The sequence below is a fragment of the Danio aesculapii genome, chromosome 11 (assembly GCF_903798145.1).
Source record: "Danio aesculapii chromosome 11, fDanAes4.1, whole genome shotgun sequence".
Lineage (NCBI taxonomy): Eukaryota > Metazoa > Chordata > Actinopteri > Cypriniformes > Danionidae > Danio > Danio aesculapii.
Genome location: NC_079445.1, coordinates 31,046,274 through 31,066,132, shown reverse-complemented (window position 1 = coordinate 31,066,132; position 19,859 = coordinate 31,046,274). Strand labels below are relative to the sequence as shown.

Below are 19,859 nucleotides of genomic sequence, written 5' to 3'. Positions count from 1 at the left end.
TTTTCATCATCTGCTTTACAAAGCTTTATTTAGCAGTGCATGATCATAGATATAGCTCTATAGGTCTGTTAGCATCTATGTTAATGCTGTTCAGTGAATGTGTTTATCAGGCAGGGATGTGTACCGGAAAGTGCAGGGTAGAGACAAACCAATCCCCTCCACCATTATCAGCATCTCAGGTATACATTTCCTCTCCTCTTCCTCTTCCACTTGCTTTCTCTTTCTCTTTTCTTTTAATTCATTTAATAATTCATTCACTCTTCCTTGTTCAGTGTGTTCTCGACATCCTGTTTCATGAAGCGATTGTAAGGAAGACTGTCAATACCTATTTTAACATTAATACATTATTTATGGAGTAAGATGTTAATGAATGCAATAACAATTACATAATAAGTGTTTTTATTCAATGAAAGTCACTTATCAGCCTTTTGTGGAACTGTCTCGTTTATCTTATCCTCATATCATTCCAAATCAATTTTGACTAGTCTTCAATGAACATACTCAGATGTTTTATTAAAACCTGAGGGGTTTCTGTCTCTCAATTAAAATCAGAAACTTGGCAGATTAAAAAACAACATGATGATAACATTATAAAATTAAATCACATGAATCAAACAGTTTAATCCAAGACGTATGATGACAGATTTAATTAAGAGAAAGGGTGATTTTTTTTTATAATCTCAGCTAATGATGACAGAATTAGCCTTTTTTCATAAACAATTCCTTTAAAAGGAACAGTTCTCTCAACATTTTAAGTGTGTATGAACTGGAAGTTGCTGAGACTTTTAATTCCGTATGTTGACGTACTTCCAACTAAAGCTGAATATTGAGTAGGGGGTGGAGCGTTCTTTTTGGACATCATTCCCTCATAGCAAACTAAAGGTAAGAGGGGCGTGGTTAAGAAAACTGAGGCTAAATCAACAGAACAGGACCGCTACTCCAAATGCAGAAGCAAATGATCTCACTTTGATTGAAGATTACTAAATAAATCTAAAAAATAATGTAATTGTTCACCTAAAGAATAACAATGTGCGCTAGCAAAATAAACATTGTACGTTTTGATTTCACACAGGCTTTTTACTATACCTTTTACTGGCCTGTAGCCAGACTGAAAGGGGAAGTATTTTATCGCAGAAAGTGGTCCTGTTATTCATCTCATTTTCTATTAAATTATGAAATTCAACTACTGCATTTTAGGGACATTTTAAGCTCTATCATTCATTGGATTAGCTTGTCAGATGATCATAAAAACTACACTTTTTGATGCAACAAAAAATATTTCCTACAATTTTGTCAAAGTGCTTACCATACTATTTTACCATGAAGGGGTTTATTTTCAAATGTGTATTTAAACTGTGAGTTAAATGATGTTATGAGATTCGAATTGAATAAAGAAATATGAGAAATACTTATTTTTTAAATACTAACTTATTCTCATCCATCATTTAATTAAAAAAAAGTATAATTGAATCTGTTAAAACTGTTAAAACATGTTTTAAATGAAAAACTGTAGCCTATAGGCTAATAACAAACTGGCCAGCTCATTTCCTCAGTCAGAATTTGTCCATTTGAATAATAAAAAAATTAAATTTGTCTTAAAGCCTTCTTCTATCAGTTTTTTTCAAAATTTATAATAGCACACTGTCAAAAATGCGTCAAAGAGCTCATATAGACAAATTCTGCACTTTGCCAGCGGAGGGTGGGTCTTTCGAACCACCCGAACTCCCCGGGCCTGTACATGTTTAGAATTTTTCAATAAGATTTTAATTGATAGGTTAAAATCAATAGCATCTAACCAATCAGCGACAGTAGAAAGCCAGATTAGAACGCTTTAAAATAACATAATGAGGCACTTTAAAGTGTCGTCCTAATACATTTATGACCCTGTTTTTCATTCCAAACAAACTTTGAACATTCTGCCTTTCATCTTTCGCAGAAGAAGTGGGTTGGAGCAACTTGGGAGTGACAACATTTTTGAGTGAACCGTTCCTTTAAATGCTTATTATTAGCTATTCATTATTTTGTTTTGGATCAATAATGTTGACACACTTTTGAAGCATCCACGCCTTCGAAGGTGCTCAGGTCCAGATTGACAGCATTGCATTCCCATGCTTCTGAACAAACACACAGCAGCGTAGTTCACATTGCTGACATTACTGTATTTAAACACAACAAATGATGTCATATAAACAGCGGGTAAAATAAGTATTGAACACGTCACCATTTTTCTATGAAAATATATTTCTAAAGATGCCAATCACTTGAAATTTTAACTAGATGTCAGTAACAACCAAATAAACCCATACATTGAATGAATGTATTGCTTGAAAACGTGAATTTTAACTGCTTCAGTTCCAACACCTACATTGCCAGATGTAACCAGGGTGGACAATTCAGCAAGACAATGATCACAAAGGCAGAGAAGGAAACTCTCAGAAAAGAAAATAAAGCTGCTAGAATGACCCGCCCAATCACCTGACCTAAACCCACTTGAATATGTGAACTAAAAATCATAGATAGACTTCATAGATGAAACCCACTAAACCATGAAGATTTTTAGACTCTGTTGAAATATATTTACTAGGAAAAATCATGACATGTTCAATACTTATTTTACGCCCTGTATCTGTGTCTTGTTGTTTTGTCCATCTCGTTTTATTATTTTCTGTATTTCTTTTTCTTTGGCTCTCTCAGAGGACGGGGAAGAAGAGACTCTGACTAAAAAAGAGAAAGATGAGAGGCGTATTGCTGAAATGGGTCGTCCGACACTGGGTGAACACGTGAAACTTGAAGTAATCATCGAAGAGTCCTATGAATTCAAGGTAAATTCATGAAAGTACACCATGAAAAATACATTCATTCATTCGTTCATTCATTCATTTTCTTTTCGGCTTAGTCCCTTTATTAATCAGGAGTCACCACAGCAGAATGAACCGCCAACTTATCCAGCATATGTTTTACGCAGCGGAAGCTCTTCCAGCTACAACCCAACACTGGGAAACACCCATACACTCTTGCATTCACACACATACACTACAGCCAATTTCACTTATTCAATTCACCAGTAACGCATGCCATTGGACTGTAGAGGAAACCCACATGAACACGGGAAGACCATGCTAACTCATCAGAGAAATACCAACTGACACAGCCGGGGCTCGAACCAGCGTCCTTCTTGCTGTGAGGCGATTGTGCTAGCCACCGCACCACCGTGACGCCCAAAAATATATATTTAGACACTAACAAATATATATATATATATATAAATATATATATATATAAATATATATAGACGGTACATAATGTTTCTGATCTTTACCACTTTCATAATGCGTTCATCCACATTCCAAGTCCCCGATCTATGAAAACTTGTTTTCACCACAAAAGTAAAAAAGGAAAGCAAAGAACTTGACTTTATATCTCAAGTTTGCTGCTTGCAATTCATTTCTAATCAGAATTTTCAGTATCATTCGTGCTACACTTGTTGACTTTTTTCCAATGAAAAAAAAAAGATGTGAATGTGAAATTGTTTCACATTTTCTTTAAGGTCAAGTGATGATATTTTAAGCATGAGGGAGGACTAAAAAGTAGGGCTGCACAATATATAGTTTTAGCATCGATACCGCAATGTGTGCATCCACAATAGTCACAATCGAGATTATAGGTACTAGGAGGAACAGATGATCTATGGAGTCATAAGTAACTTTAGAAAAGATTAATTGTGTGTACATACTGGAAATGTGGCAGAAGTTCAATTTTTCCAATGAATCATCTGTTGAACTGCATCCCAATCATCACAAATACTAAATAGACCTATTGGAACCCGCATGGACCCACGATTCTTACAGAAATCAGTCAAGTTTAGTGAAGGAAAAAATCATGGTTTGCTAGTTTAACTTATTTGTTAGTTAGTTAACTTTATTTGTCCCTATAGGAAAATTTCATTTGAAGCATACACTCACAGAGATTTCATTTGCAGCATACACTCAGAGATTTGGCATATACAGTATATACATTTGAAGTCAGAATTATTAGCCCTCCTGAATTATTAGCCCTCCTGAATTATTAGCCCACCTGTTTGTTTATTTTTTTTTTTCACAATTTTGGTTTAATAGAGGGAAGATTTTTTCAACACGTTTCTAAACATAATATTTTTAATAACTCATTTCTAATAACTGATTTATTTTATCTTTGCCATGATGACAGTAAATAGTATTTTACTAGATATTTATCAAGACACTTCTATACAGCTTAGTGACATTTAAAGGCTTAACTAGGCAAGTTATTGTATAATGATGGTTTGTTCTGTAAACCATCAAAAAAGTGGCTAATACCTTTGACCTTAAAATGGTGTCTATAAATTAAAAACTGCTTTAATTCAAGCCAAAATAAAACAAATAAGACTTTCTCCAGAAGAAAAAATATTATCAGACACACTGTGAAAATTTCCTTGCTCTGTTAAACATAATTTGGGAAATATTTAAAAAAGAAAAAAATTATAACTGTATATATCTATTAAAAACACGGTACCCCTACTCTAAATAAATATCCAGTCTACTGGCTATCAACTGCTACTGAGAGTGGAGGAATTTAAAAACTTATTTGCTTGAGGTATAAATGATCATTTTTTCCTATTTCTTACACACCTGGGAACACAATATTGACAACCTGATGGTAGCAATTGGAAGGTGTTTGATAAAGGATGTCTCTCATCATTGACAATAATGATAGCCTTATTTAATACTCTTTCTTTGTATATACTATCAATGCGCTTTAGTTTTATTCCCAACAACTTACTGGCTGTTGTTACCACCTTCCCCAGTGACCTCTTCTGGGACTCAGAAGCATATATTTTCAATAAAAACACTATAAAATATGATGAACAATGTGTTGTCAACATTAAAAGACTGTAATTTCTTTAAAAAGCACATTCTCTGTTGAAGCTTTTTCCTTACACAGTCAGTCCATACATCCCACTCAGTTTTATTATCCAACATCACACCCAAGTATTTATAATGTTATTAACTGAATTCGCTCTCCATTAATTAATATGGCATGAGTTTTGCTTTGTTTTCTCTCTCTAAAATCAATAACCATCTACTTAGTTTTAGGAATGTTTAGGAGAAGGTTTGAATTTTCACACCAGTTTAAAAAGAAGTCAAGAACAGGGCTGTGTTCTTCCTCCTCTTCATTTAAAAGGCTCACCAAGGCGGTATCATCTGCATACTTTACTATATATCTATTTTTAAATGAACTCATACAAGAATTTATGATAAAACACAAACCTGGGGAGCTCCAACTGAAGTACACATTTTATCTGAAATAAAACCTCCCATTTTAACCTGTAGGGTAACACATTTATTTCAACTGTAAATTTGCTCTACTGTATTTATGATTGGTTTATTATATTTTATGCAGATGTTTTATAAAATTATTCCAATAAATCTAAAATTATGAATTTATTCCAAATACAGCTTGTAATTTAATCTTTAAGAAGTATATTGCAGAAAAAAATAATTCAATATCATGCAGCCCTAAGAAGCTCTTTAAGGTGAATGAAAGGATGACAGAGCATCTGGATATGAGCGATGGGTTCCTGTCCTGCTGAATTAAACTCAGCTGGACACGATTCAACCTTTAATTGCACGTCAGACATGACCAAAATTACTTCAAGAGCTCCTGTCACTTTAATATGTTAACAGAGTCAGTTTTCCGTCTCTAATTCACCTCTCCTGTTCTCTACTGAACTTCATCTGTGTCAGAGGGTTTATTAGTTTTCATCAGGTCTGTGAGAATAATTTGATTAGACTCAAAGTGAAATGATTTTCTTGTATCGGGATGATTTGATTGAGCTGCACAGAAGTATGATGTTCTGCGAGCTTGATACTGACTGCAGCCTTTATAATTGAAAGGTGATGATTTTTGTGACAAATCGGTTTCATTGTGCTGTAATAAGATAAGACTTTCAGTGTTCAGACAGGATTCTTGCTGCCGGTTCAGAAGAAAACCATTATTGGAAATCTCTTTTTCATATCTGACAAAGAGTTATTGGTTGCAGTTGGGAATTTCTATTAAATGCACTTTAAAGGGTTAGTTTACTCAAAAATCTAATTTTACTCACAATTTATTCACACTATATTACTTTATTATAACTTTTATGAATTGCTTTCTTCTGCTGAACACAAAATAAGACATTCTGAAGAAAGTTGGACAAAAGCAGCCATTCAGACATCCACAGTAGGACCAAATAATGCTATGGAAATCAATGGCTGTTTTTTCCAGCATTCTTCAGTGTATCTTGCTTTGTGTTCAACAAAAGAAAGAAACTCAAACAGGTTTGGAATGATTTTATTTTCATTTTTGGGTGAACTAACCCTTTAAGTGATATTATCTGAGAAAACTGTCATATTTATACTTCATTTGTGTTTGTTAGTACTTAATATTAGATAATTCTGAGATCATTTAGTCTGATAACGGTGGCGCAGTGGGTTGCACAATCGCCACACAGAAAGAAGTTTGCATGTTCTCCCTGTGTTTGCGTGGGTTTCTTATGGTTGCTCCGGTTTTCCCCACAAGTCCAAAGACATGCGACACAGGTGAATTGGGTAAGCTAAATTGGTCGTAGTGTATGTATGTGAATGATGAAACCCATTCTTGGGTTGCAGCTGGAAGGGCATCCGCTGCGTAAAACTGGATAAGCTGGCGGTTCATTCCGCTGTGGCGACCCCAGACTAATAAAGGGACAAAGCTGAAAATAAAATGAGTAAATAAGTGAACTATACATATATTTGTAACATAAGGATTCGGGTGACAATGGAGGTGAGGGTCCAAACGCAGTTTATTAATAGATTAGTTAGGTAGGCCAGAGCTGCCGCTGGCCGGTACTCGCCGTATGACAACTTTTTTGAAGACTGGTGGGGGCTGATGCAGAAGAAAGTGAAGCAAGGGGAGTAGGGGTTGATGGGTGGAGGGGGTTTGGCCCTTGAGGTGTGTCTGTCACTGACAAAAGTGAAGAGTGAGAATGGGAGATTGGGTGATTACCTGTCGTGGATCAAAGTGAAGAGCGAAGATGGGTGGTTGGGTGGATACCTGTTGTGGACGAAAGTGAAAAGGGGGTTGCGGGGGGTGGGGTCGTGGACGAAATTGAAGAACCAGGGGGAGGAGGTGGTGGGGCTTAGTGATAGCTGACATGAGCTGACGTTTCGACACAGTGTCGAGATCCCAAAGCACATGTGTTTAAAAACATTGTACCGAAGCATGATCTGAAACACCTAGGTCACGTGACTAAAGTGATTCAAAACACTCAGGTCACGTGACTGAAGTGTTCTGGAACTGTAAAGTCTAGATCGGATACGTGGCCGGTCGGAAGTGCGATATGCACATCAATATAGCAGCATTTTTTATGACACTATCCCGTTGGGTTTAGGGTTGGGGTAGAGGTAGACGTTAAAAAAATACTATTTATTGGGTAATTTAATAGATAACATCAATAATGCTCTGCACAACTACTGTTTTTACGTTACTGTGACAGTTGGGTTTAGGGTTATAAACTAACATCTATAGTCTGAAACTCTCACCGCTTCACTAAATCACTGCAAACCTCAACTCCACAACGTAGGGTTTAAGACTTCCGTTTGCTGAACTGTTTCTTTGCTGAAGCTGTTCCAGAGCAATACATAAAAAAGACCACTGTAGAGACGTGTTTTAAAGCTTCGACACATTTGCTTCGACTGTTTCAGTGTTTCATGAAGCCTCGCTTTGCCCACCACTAGGGGTTGGAGGGTGAAGTGGATGTTGATTAACTCTGGGAGCCCCAAAATGACGTTAGACTTTAGAAACTCACCTTCAGTATATTAAAGACGTCTACAAATTTACCATTGTGAGTAATAAAGTCACAATTCTGAATTGGAAGATGTATTCTCAGAATTGAAAAAATTAATCTATAGTTTAAAAAAAGAAGAAAATCAGGTTTTTGATGACATAAAGGTCCAATAGTGTGGAGTTCAATATAACATATTGTATTGCATAAACAATTGTATTGTAATTCATATTTATTTTTGTAATGTATATTCACTTTTTAAACATATTCATTGCTGCAGAAAGTGCAAACCTCACATTCATGGTTAACATTAAATAACACAGCTGTTAACAAATAAGATGTTGACTTGTAATGATTCTAAACCCCTTTTCTAGAGCACCGTCGACAAACTCATAAAGAAAACCAACTTGGCCCTTCTGGTGGGTACCAACAGTTGGAGAGACCAGTTTGTTGGAGCCATCACAGTCAACTCAGGTAAAGGCCACACTGTTTAGTCCAAACATACTGTAAAAACAGCCATTACACAATGACAAATTGGACAGATGATATTTATGAAACAACTGTTTTGCTCTGTTTCCTCACTGCGAGGCTTGTTTTAATTGCTGTTCAATAACTGCGCTAATTTAGCCACATATCTTTAATTAGCACACTATTGCAATTTAAAAATGTGTTAGTAATGAAAGTCTGCCTGTAGCCATGCAGACGGAAATGAACGCGAGTGTTTCATCAACTAAAATGACACTCCAGATTGTCACTCAGACTGATGCCGCAGAGACCAGATGATCATAATTTGCTTTTTCATCATGAGCTCTCAGTAATAAGCAGGAATTCCAGGAAGAACCGGTCTCAGCAATGAGTAGCAAACAAACAATCCATTCATAATGTCTTAATATTTAAACATATCAATTTTTTTGACGTCATAATCGGTCATATTTTTCACTTCATTCTTTTTCATAAACTGATTATAGTGCTCCTGTTATGCTTTTTCAGATGTTATCTTTCATGTGGTGTTTAATATGTCATTCGGGAAAGTTCAAAGTTCATGATAAATGGAGTTTTTGTCTCTCAAAAGAGAAAGAACCAATTTTGAACTGCTTGAAATGTGTCATCAGTAGTTTTAGTCTTAAGAATCTTGCATAATGGCAGCTAGTGGTCATTATTGGCTCAGCAATGATGGCTACTTTGACCCTTAAATGCTGCGTAGTACGTGTAGCCGAGGCACGAAGAATTAGGTTTCTATTGTTGACATATTAACTGTTTCTTGTTCCGCTAAAGCAAATCCACTTTGGTCCCACTTCTAAAGCACGAGGACTAATTATGAATTAATGTATTTGGTAAAACCAATGGCATACTATTCCTAAAGCTAATGCAGTTGAAGTTCAGATGTGATAATGGGCATTTGGTTACAGACAGAAGCTGTAAGTGGTTGACATACTAGGCCATCATGACATACTGTACTAGGCGAGATCTCACCAATCAGAGGAAAACAGACTTACAGCTGGCAGCTAGCTCTCTGCAATTCTCACATGGTCTCCCACTGCAGGGCTGCGCCTGGTCGGTACCTGGATGGGAGACTATATGGGAACACTAAGTTGCTGCCGGAAGTGATATTAGTGAGACCAGCAGGGGGTGCTCAACCTGTGGTCTGTGTGGGCTCTAATGCCCCAGTATATTGATGGGGACTCTATACTGCTCAGTGAGCACCGTCTTTCCCATGAGATGTTAAACCGAGGTCCTGACTCTCTTTGGTCGATAAAATAATAATAATTCTTTACATTAATATTGCGCTTTCAAAGCGCTTTACACATTGAGGGGAATCGCCTCATCCACCACCAGTGTGCAGCATCCACCTGGATGACGCGATGGCAGCCATATTGCGTCACACCACACACCAGCTGATTGCAAATTTGGCCAGGATGCCAGGGTTAAACTCTTACTCTTTTCGAAGGACATCATTGGATTTTTAACGACCACAGAGAGTCAGGACCTCAGTTTAACGTCTCATCCGAAAGACGGCACTCAATTTTTTATTTATTTATTTATTTATTTGTTTATTTATTTATTTATTTATTTTTATTATTTTTTTATATATTTTAATTTTTAGATTTTATTTTATTTTTTATTTATTTTTTCTTTTATTTTATTTCATTTTGTTTCATTTCATTTCATTTCATTTTATTTATTGTCACGCATGCCAAAAGACTGAACATAGAATATACATTACCGTTTTTATGTGACATCGCCATTTGCAAAAAAATGTGTTTTTGTAATTAGGACATAGTAATTGTAGACATTTTTAGGGTCATAAAATACTGTTGCTGTTGACCAAAATGACACTAAATTTATCAGATTTTCTACTTTTTATTTACTCAAAAACTGCATCTTTAGACTAGAATACTTTTATGTTGTGAATATCAAAGACTAAATTAGACACATTTAGTTGTCAGTCAACAATTAAACAATAATTAATACATTTACATTAATAAACATGCATTTATTTTTAATATAGATTACTTCTAAATTATTTTTATGTATAATTCTATAGTTACAGTTTTAGTTTTGGGTTAAAACTAATTATTACTAATTATAGTTATTTATGTAACTATTTTTAACTAATTATCAATGAAAAATAGGTATTTTAAATAATTCAATAATATATTCTTTAGCATAATTTTTTCACAACATAAAACTATTTAGTGCCAATGTTGCATTTATTTTAAATACTTTAAATGTGTTTTTGAGACATGAGAAATTAATGGTGTGTTTCTTATGGATTTGCTGTTTTTTTGTGTTTCTTTTTCTTCAACATTCTTCTGCCATCAGTCAAGCTTTACTGGTCGCATAACCAAACCAAGCCAGCATCAGTCTCTCTTCTTTAAAATGTCAGGGCCTTTTGCTTTCTCGCTCCGTCCGGACACTTTTTGAAGCGTCTTTCGTCATGTAACACAGTGTATTAATAAGGAATGTGTGTGACTGACGCACACACAAACCCTCATTCTGACAGGCTTGACTGAAGCTGACAGAGCTTGTTAATGCCTGAGCCGAGAGGAAAGAGAGGGAGGGGATCATAATCGAAATTCCTGAGGAATATTTGTCATAATTAGACATCAGGCAATCTCCAGTTGTGAACTGAAATGAACTCCCTTTATCATGATGACACTGTATTATGGTGAAGATTCATTGATCATTGTGCACCTAAACATATGCAAATTGAAAGTAATCAACAAATTAATCTGGAATCATTTTTTTTTTTCAAATTATACAATTAATTATTTTTTTTTAAAAGAGAAAAAAAGAAAGAACAGACAAAAAACAAAGTATGTGGTATTTTTTACATTTATACTTTATTTTTATTGACTAATTGTGTATTTTTACATTTGAAAAATAAGTTTATATGTGTGAATTTTACAGAAGAATAGAATTCTAAATTTAAATAAAATTTTAAGTATTATCCATTTTTTAATATTAATTAGTTTTCATTTGTAATAATAATTAAAACAATAATTAAACATGTTTTTTGTGTGCTAGGGCCAATGTGATATTGAAAACCCTATTACATCTACAGTACACAGTGAAATTGTATATACATGGCTGAAAATATATAATTATATACAGCGCTCAGCATAATTGAGTACACTCCATTTTGAAAATTAATATTTTTCTCCATTTCTCAGTGAAAATGGGTAATATATATAGGTGTATTTGAACAAAACAGATATATTTATGAAAATAATATTTTAGTCACCAAACATATTTAGAAATAGAAAGATAATACATTTAAATTAATGCAAAATATTGGAAAAATTACAAACTACAAAATTTCAACAAAATCCTTATACATTTTTTGCTTCTCTTGAATTTCGCTCTTTTTAAAAAAAAAATTTCACATTTTTCCCTAACAAATATATTTGGGTGCACTAATTTTGGACCATTATTATAAGTTATTTTGTTAGATGAGCTCCAGATTTGGCTTCAGTACTGACTAATCTAATGTGTATGCACAAATGTAATATTGTAAAGCTCCTATAGAAAATGTTCATTTAAATGAGAGATTTGTGTGAGGTTTACTCATTTATGTTAAGCACTGTAAACATATACTAAACATTTTTTAAGCTTAATTTATTAAATAGTGAAATAATAAATGTGTTTGTTATCATATCTGTGTGTGCGTGCCTGTGTACCTTTTAATTGAACATTGTAATTGAAAATTATTATTATTAAACGTTATTATTTTATGAGGGATGTTTAAGATTGTCTAAAAATGTTCACAATATATCGTTACTCCTTATTATTTCTATCATTGATGCTGGCATGAATTGAGCAGATTGAATGTAAAACATTTTAAATGAGTGTGACATTTGGGTCAAACAGATAGGACTGGACTTGCAGTACTATGTGATTCTGCCTCCTCTGATTTATTTCCAGAGATTTGAATGTTAGCTCTTGGGTGTAACAGCGATATGCTTATCACACGCTGATGTTCCCCGGAGGACGAGGACAGCAAACAAACAAACAAACCAATCCATATATATATAGCTCACATCTCCTCTCCTTTCTTCTCATCCCAAGGGGATGATGATGATGAAGAGTGTGGTGAAGAAAAGATGCCATCCTGCTTCGACTACGTCATGCACTTCCTCACAGTGTTCTGGAAGGTTCTGTTTGCATTCGTGCCCCCCACCGACTACTGGAACGGCTGGGCTTGTTTCATCGTGTCCATCATCATGATTGGGGTCCTCACTGCCTTCATCGGAGATCTAGCATCTCATTTCGGGTGCACTATTGGCCTGAAAGACTCTGTGACCGCAGTCGTGTTTGTGGCACTGGGAACGTCTGTGCCAGGTATTGAAGACATACAATTCTTATATTTTGTGATTTTTAAAAACTCCGCCCTCTTCTGAAAAGGGGGAGGGGAGCAGCGGCTCATTTGCATTTAAAGACCCAAAAACAGCATGTTTTTGTTTTCATTCATTTATTTTCATGTGGTTTAGTCTGTTTATTCATTAGTGGTCGCCACAGCAGAATGAACCAAAGTATCCAGCATGTTTTACACAGCGGATGCCCTTCCAGCTGCAACCCAGTACTGGGAAACAACCATACACACTCTTTCACACGCATACATACACTACGGCCAATTTAGTTTATCCAATTCACCTATAGCGCATGTCTTCGGACTGTGGGGGAAACCGGAGCACCCGGAGGAAACCCATGTCAACACGGGGAGAACATGCAAACTCCCACAGAAATGCCAACTGACCCAGCCAGGACTCAAACCAGCAACCTTCCTGCTGTGAGGTAACAGTGCTTACCACTGCGCCACCGTGTCGCCTGTTTTCATTCATAAATAGGCATTCAGATGGCAGCACAGTGGCTCAGTGGTTAGCGCTGTAGCAAGAAGGTTGCTGGTTTGAGTCCTGGCTGAGCCAGTTGGCATGAGATTGCATGTTCTTCCCGTGTAGAATTTGTATAATGTGCTTTTGTGTATTATGTGTGACATGCTTGTATGCTGCAACCAAATTGCCTTCAGGAAATGAATAAAGACTGACTGACTGACTAACAAACTAATTAAACTAAACTACTGTAACTAGCATTATCAGGACATACTAATGTACTCGAAACTTTAGCACAATGACATAAATGACACATCTTTTGTACAATATTTCATTTCTAAAATGTTTAAGTTGGACATTTGTCTAATGTTATTCAAATGTTATAGTCCAGACATAATACTGCTGTTTTATTAATAAAAATATTTTATGTAAGTTGTGAAAGGTCAGATAGGTAATGTTTCATAACACATTTCATAACTTACAGTTGAAATCAGAATTATTAGCCCCCCTGAAATATTAGCCCCCTGTTTATTTTTCCCCCCAATTTCTGTTTAACGAAGATTTTTTCAACACATTTCTAAACATAATAGTTTTAATAACTTATTTCTAATAACTGATTTATTTTATCTTTGCCATGATGACAGTAAATAATATTTGACTTGACATTTTTCAAGACACTTCTATACAGCTTAAAGTGACATTTAAAGGCTTAACTAGGTTAATTAGGTTAACTAGGCAGGTTAGGGTAATTAGGCAAGTTATTGTATAGCGATGGTTTGTTCTGTAGACTATTGAAAAAATATTTAGCTTAAAGGGGCTAATAATTTTGATTTTAAAATGGTTTTTAAAATTTAAAAACTGCTTTAATTCTAGCCGAAATAAAACAAATAAGACTTTCTCCAGAAGAAACAATATTATCGGACATACTGTGAAAATCTCCTTGCTCTGTTAAACATCATTTGGTAAATATTTAAAAAAGAAAAAAAAATCAAAGGGGGTCTAATAATTTTGACTTCAACTGTATTTGTCCTGAAACTTGTTTTGAAAATAGTGTCACAGTGCAAGTCCTTCATGGTCCTCAAAACACGCTTCATATTATTTACATACTGCAAACTAAAAAAAATGTTTTATGTCATGGAGTTTTCAGTCAAAATATAAACTTGTTTTTATTTCAAATATATAAATGTTTTTACAAAGTTTCACCCATTTCTGGATAACAAACAGTATTTATTTGTTTGTGTCTTCATCACCAGACACATTTGCCAGTAAAGTGGCAGCGATCCAGGATCAGTACGCGGACGCCTCCATTGGCAACGTGACAGGCAGCAATGCAGTGAACGTGTTTCTGGGCATCGGAGTGGCCTGGTCCATCGCTGCCATCTTCCACCAGTATCAGGGGCAGCAGTTTCGTGTGGACCCCGGGACGCTGGCCTTCTCCGTCACACTCTTCACCATCTTTGCCTTCGTCTGCGTCGCCGTCCTCATGTACCGCCGCAGACCTGAGATCGGCGGAGAACTAGGCGGCCCGCGCCATCCCAAAATAATCACCACTACACTGTTTTTCAGTCTCTGGTTGATGTACATCATACTGTCCTCAATGGAGGCTTATTGCATCATCAAGGGTTTCTAAAATAATGGCGCAGACGCGGGACGGTGTAATTAATTAGACTCCTGTGAACGAATGGAAGAGGTTCAGAAGAGGAGCTCAGAGCAGCTGTGGAAGACTGCCTGTTGTTTGTTACATCCACTGTATGTTTTATGTGTGTGAATGCCCAGCTAACAAGGAACTTTCTCTGAATGTCCTGGTGAGGTTCTCTCTAAGTTATTAGTGAATATTTTTTTTCAGAGCAGTTTTTTTTCATTGTTTCCTCTCATTATTAGTTTTTTTTTTTAGATCTTCTGTTTTTATTTTAGTTTTCCAGTGCTGGGTTGAGGCAGGGAAAAAAAACATAGGCTCATTCTTAAAACGTACCCTTATATACATTTCTAGAGATCGCAAATTATGTCGCCAGAAGTACGTATGGCTGCATTTCATCTTCAAAATGAACAATACGGGGTGGTATTACGCCGTTCCTTTTCGCGCTTACCAGATGACCGAATGGACGGCTTTTCTGCTGTCACCAGTTTGTCTGGCAGCTCGACATATATGTCAGTGGACTTTAGACACAGTGAGGAGTTGACCACAACAACGGGGTTTGAGTCCATTGAAGAACGGCTCCAAAAAAAGTGGGTAAGACAAAATCAGAAGCTAAAAAATTAAATAAACGAGTAAATAAAAACATCTGAAAATGTGGTAAAAATCAGGTGAGGGCTTTTCTTTTTCTGGATTGCTTTTTAAAACTGTGGTTGGGTTTAGGGAAGGGGGATGGTGGGGGATCGGTCAGTTGGTCAGTCAGTCAATGAGTCAGTCGACAGCGGCCTTTGGTGGATTTGCGCGAGAACGGCAGGCACGAACGGCACCCACAAGAGAAATTTGAGATCTCAAACCGCATACACAAAACAAAAATTGCAAAGAAACGTAGCTCCTGGAACGTATTTTGCTCTCTCCAGAAATGTATACAGGGGTACATAATCAGAATGAACCTGGGTTGGAGTAAATTCATTCCACTGTGGTGACCCCTGATAAATTATATAAATCCAAAAAATGTGATAAATCAAATACATTTTAATTTTTGAAGTGTTTGTTGTTTAGTTTTGCTTTAACTTGCTTGAATTTACAATAACTGGTCTTTAATAGTGTGCCCAAACATTGATTCATTCATTCATTCATTTTCTTTTTGGCGTAGTCCCTTTATTAATCTGGGGTTGCCACAGCAGAATGAACAGCCAACTTATCCAGCACGTTTTTACGTAGCGGATGCCCTTCCAGCCACAACCCATCACTGGGAAACATCCACTACAAACGTACACTACGAACAATTTAGCCTACCCAATTCACCTGTACCGCATGTCTTTGGACTGTAGGGGAAACCGGAGCACATGCAAACTCCAAACAGAAACTGACCCAGCCAAGGCTCGAACCAGCAATGTGAGGCGACAGCACTACATACTGCGCCACTGCGTCGCCCTGCCCAAACATTAACACTAAATATTATTTATTAGATTAACATAATTTTTTAATACAGTTTATTTAGAAAATTTAGAGATTTGGTGTAATGTTTTTATATATTACCTGTTTAGAGAACATCCAAAAGTAAGATTTGATCTATCAATGGAATACACATTGATTTTCACTTATCAGGAAGAAAAATAAAACTATTTAAACTGAAACTTTCAGCAATAATATTTTATATTGAAATGGGAATGTTAGCGAAATGTTCTGAGAAGGTATTTTTGTTAGCTGGGCTCACGTGTGTTTCTGCTGTTGACATGAATCTAGTTTTCCATGAAGAAAGAAACAGATTGTCTAGAGGTTTTTTAAATTTGACATAGTATTTTAGTAAAATTGTACAGATTTTAGAAAAAAATGTTCATTTTGCTTGACTGATTAAAGGGATAGTATTTCATCACCATTTACTTACACTCAAGTGGTTGTAAACATTTACCAGTTTTGTTCTTTTGTTGAACACAAAACAGGTTCTGAGGAATGTTGGACAATGCATTGTCTATAGGAGGTTACAAAAAACTATGGAAGTCAGTGGTTGAGATTCTTTGTGTTCAACAGAATTTACTATCCCTTTAAGCTTTAGACTGAGTAAACAATGACATGAATGATCGTAAAATGATTATATTCACACTGATCCCTTTGAAAATGACCAAAAATGTGTTGTATTACTCTGCATGCCAGGCCAGCAAGTGATGATGTCATTTTGTTAAATAACACTACACACCAGCGCACGTGATGTCACTGTTTTGTAGTTTAAAAAGGGACAACGGTAACTAAAGGTGGGCTGCGTTCATGTCATCCTGGGACGTTCCTACTTAAGAGTTCACAAGTCGTAATAACGACATCTGCTGTGTTCAAGTCACTTTCAATGGCACACAATAGAGTTGTACCTACTTTTGATAAATTAAACACAGTAGAGTTTGTTACCTCTCCTTACAGAAAATGAAGAGCAAAGATTTTGCATCAATTGTGTTTATTCACTTACAGTCCACAAGAGTTGACATTCCACTTATATGAATTCTGCCCCCTGATCTACATGTAGTAAGCAAGGGCGTAGATTTGGCATAGATGGAAGGGATGTGTCCCCCCAATATCCAGCAGTTACTGAAATGTCCCTACCAATATTTTACTTACCTTCAAAATAAAATAATGCTACCTCAACCCTAGTAACCTAGACATGCAGGGTTAAATTATATTCTCTTCTCGTGTCCTCCCTCCCACAAAACACATAAGGACAGTGTGATTGGCTGGGCCTATTTACGTATGACAGCTGTAATTATACATTTGAATGTGAGAAGCACCAAAACAAGAATTTTTTCCTGTACTCCTTTACTGTACAAGACGTGGACATAAGTAGCTACTTTTCAAAGTGTCAAGTTTTTAAAGTGAAGTTCGCTTAGAGTCCACCATAATAATATTAACCAAAGCTGTGCAATTAATGGAAATTTGGTTTAAATTTTGGCTTTCATGATTATAAAAAATAGTAATTGGGATAAAAAGGTTAAATTGTGTCACGTGCCTCTCTAAATTTCTCTACATTCATACCTCCTCAAAGCCAGATTGCAGTATAATCATGTCAATTGACTTTTGCAGCATGGGATGTGTTTCATTAATTGTTATTCGTATTATTAGGTGTTTTTGTTCATGTTGTTGAAAGCATGAAGGAGAATCTGTGCTGTTCTATGCATGCGCTATAGATGTATGTCCCCACCAATTTCAAGAGCTAATCGACAACGTTTCGACCTACATGGTCTTCTTTAGGTAGTGATAGACCTGATGAAGACCATTCTTTTGATCTTTTGCCACTGTGTTTGTTTTTGATCGAGCACGTGCCTTTGAGAATTCTAGATGTGCGCACATTTCTGTTTCTTAAGAGCTAATCTCAACCCTTGGTAGTAAGATATATAATGGTAGAACTCTCAATTATGGATCAGAGATTCCGCTATGTTTCTTACTGACATGTCCCCAACTCAGAAGCTTGAGGCTTAAAGAAAATTTTGAGTTTCCCCACCCATAATGACTTTGTAGTGACATTCATATGCATTTAATTCGTAAAAACTATTTTCCAGACATGACTTGAACACACCATAATTCTGTCATTCGTCAGCATGACAGCGGCATTTTGGAAGCCTGAAAACGCATTTTTGAAAATGCTTAATGACATTATATGTATTAAGTGTTCAGTTTATTTAGTTAATATGTGCACAGGTGCCTATTGTTACTTGACAAAGTGACATCGCCCCCTACTGGTGTATAATGCAAAATACAGCATGTTTAGTGTTTTTCGTGGATCATCATCTTTTAATTCAAAAACGAATGACCTTAGGATCCAACATTAACGAAAGATCCCCGTCATTTAAATTTCATTCATATACTTGAACCATTTTGTAAAAGAGCAAGAAGAAACAAAATGCAAATATGTTGTTAAAAAAGAAAACATTGCATTTTAACACTAAACGGGTGTTTAGAGCAACAAACGGCGTCAAAGACTTTATTTTGTAATATGTTAAAGCATTAGCGTGTGGATTTGTGAGTATTATAAGTTTTGACTTCCGTTTATTTATTTTATTTTTCATAAGTAATCTAAAAAAATCCACCTTCCAGGTTTTTTGTGACACCGACTCAGCAACAGCTCAACCCCACAAACTCTACAGGAGCCCTTTGAGGACATTTCAGAATAATCTCCTAATATAATATGTACTGTGTGTTCTGTGTGTCCAAACCTACATGTTACGTTTTGTCATCATGGACTCAAAGAAGTGTGCAGGTACCAGTAGTTTTAGTACACAACGAATTCCTACAGTATGTCTGCCCGCATTTAGATGAAATGAGAACATGTTCATTCGAGAATTGTTTTTATTGTTTTAATACTATAAGAGAAGTGCATGTTCTCTCCTGGTTTTTTTTGCGACTGCTCCCTTTATGAATATAAAGAAAGACTATTTTTGGATCTCACACACAAGTCCAATCAACACTAAGTCAGCTGTGACACTGGGAATATGAATTTATTGTGGAGTGTTCAGTCTTCAGATACAATTTCAGGACTCTTCATCCCATTTGAGAATACGAGCACACTGGTGAGATGTTTTTTATTTCTTTTTCAGTTTTTTTGTTTTCAGGTAGTATTGGATTAGTTTCTGTCCTTCCGAACGAGTCATTCGAACAATGTCCTCTTTTACTCTACATTTTCCGGATATGAAGTAGTTTTCCCTCGCGTGTGCGAGTGCTCAGATCCTGTAAGTTTTATTTTGATTGTCATCTGTATAATACAGTCTTTCTTTGGAATTGTTTGTGTTTCAACAATTGCTCTCTCTCTCTCTATCTCTCTTTCTCTCTCTCTCTCTCTCTCTCTCTCTCTCTCTCTCTCTCTCTCTCTCTCTCTCTCTCTCTCTCTCTCGTTTTTTTTTATATGGCACACTGTCATGACTGTAACGGGCAACATATTTTCATAGTATAGGTTTGTTTGTTTACTGATGATAAAATGGCGCCCTCGTGTGTCAGAGTAATGGATAGTCCTCGTTTTAATGATCTAAACAATCCAGCAAATCCATTTATTCATTCATCAATTTTATTTTCGGTTTAGTCCCTATATTAAGTAGCGGTC

The 19,859-nt window shown here is 35.9% G+C and overlaps 1 protein-coding gene across 5 annotated transcripts in view; it reads left to right on the top strand.

Moving 5' to 3' along the window:
* The window catches only part of slc8a1a (solute carrier family 8 member 1a), a 71,911-nt gene extending 52,371 nt beyond the window's left edge, over positions 1 to 19,540 (top strand). For 4 of the 5 annotated variants that reach the window (XM_056468240.1, XM_056468239.1, XM_056468238.1 and 1 more), the window contains 5 exons: positions 111 to 179; positions 2,695 to 2,822; positions 8,194 to 8,293; positions 12,389 to 12,661; positions 14,403 to 19,540. In XM_056468240.1, the coding sequence (XP_056324215.1) occupies positions 111 to 179; positions 2,695 to 2,822; positions 8,194 to 8,293; positions 12,389 to 12,661; positions 14,403 to 14,779 (947 nt within the window). In that variant the 3' untranslated portion in view covers positions 14,780 to 19,540. The remainder of the gene's footprint in view (positions 1 to 110; positions 180 to 2,694; positions 2,823 to 8,193; positions 8,294 to 12,388; positions 12,662 to 14,402) is intronic. The other variant, XM_056468241.1, reaches the window with a different exon arrangement.
* The last annotated feature ends 319 nt before the right edge of the window (positions 19,541 to 19,859 follow it).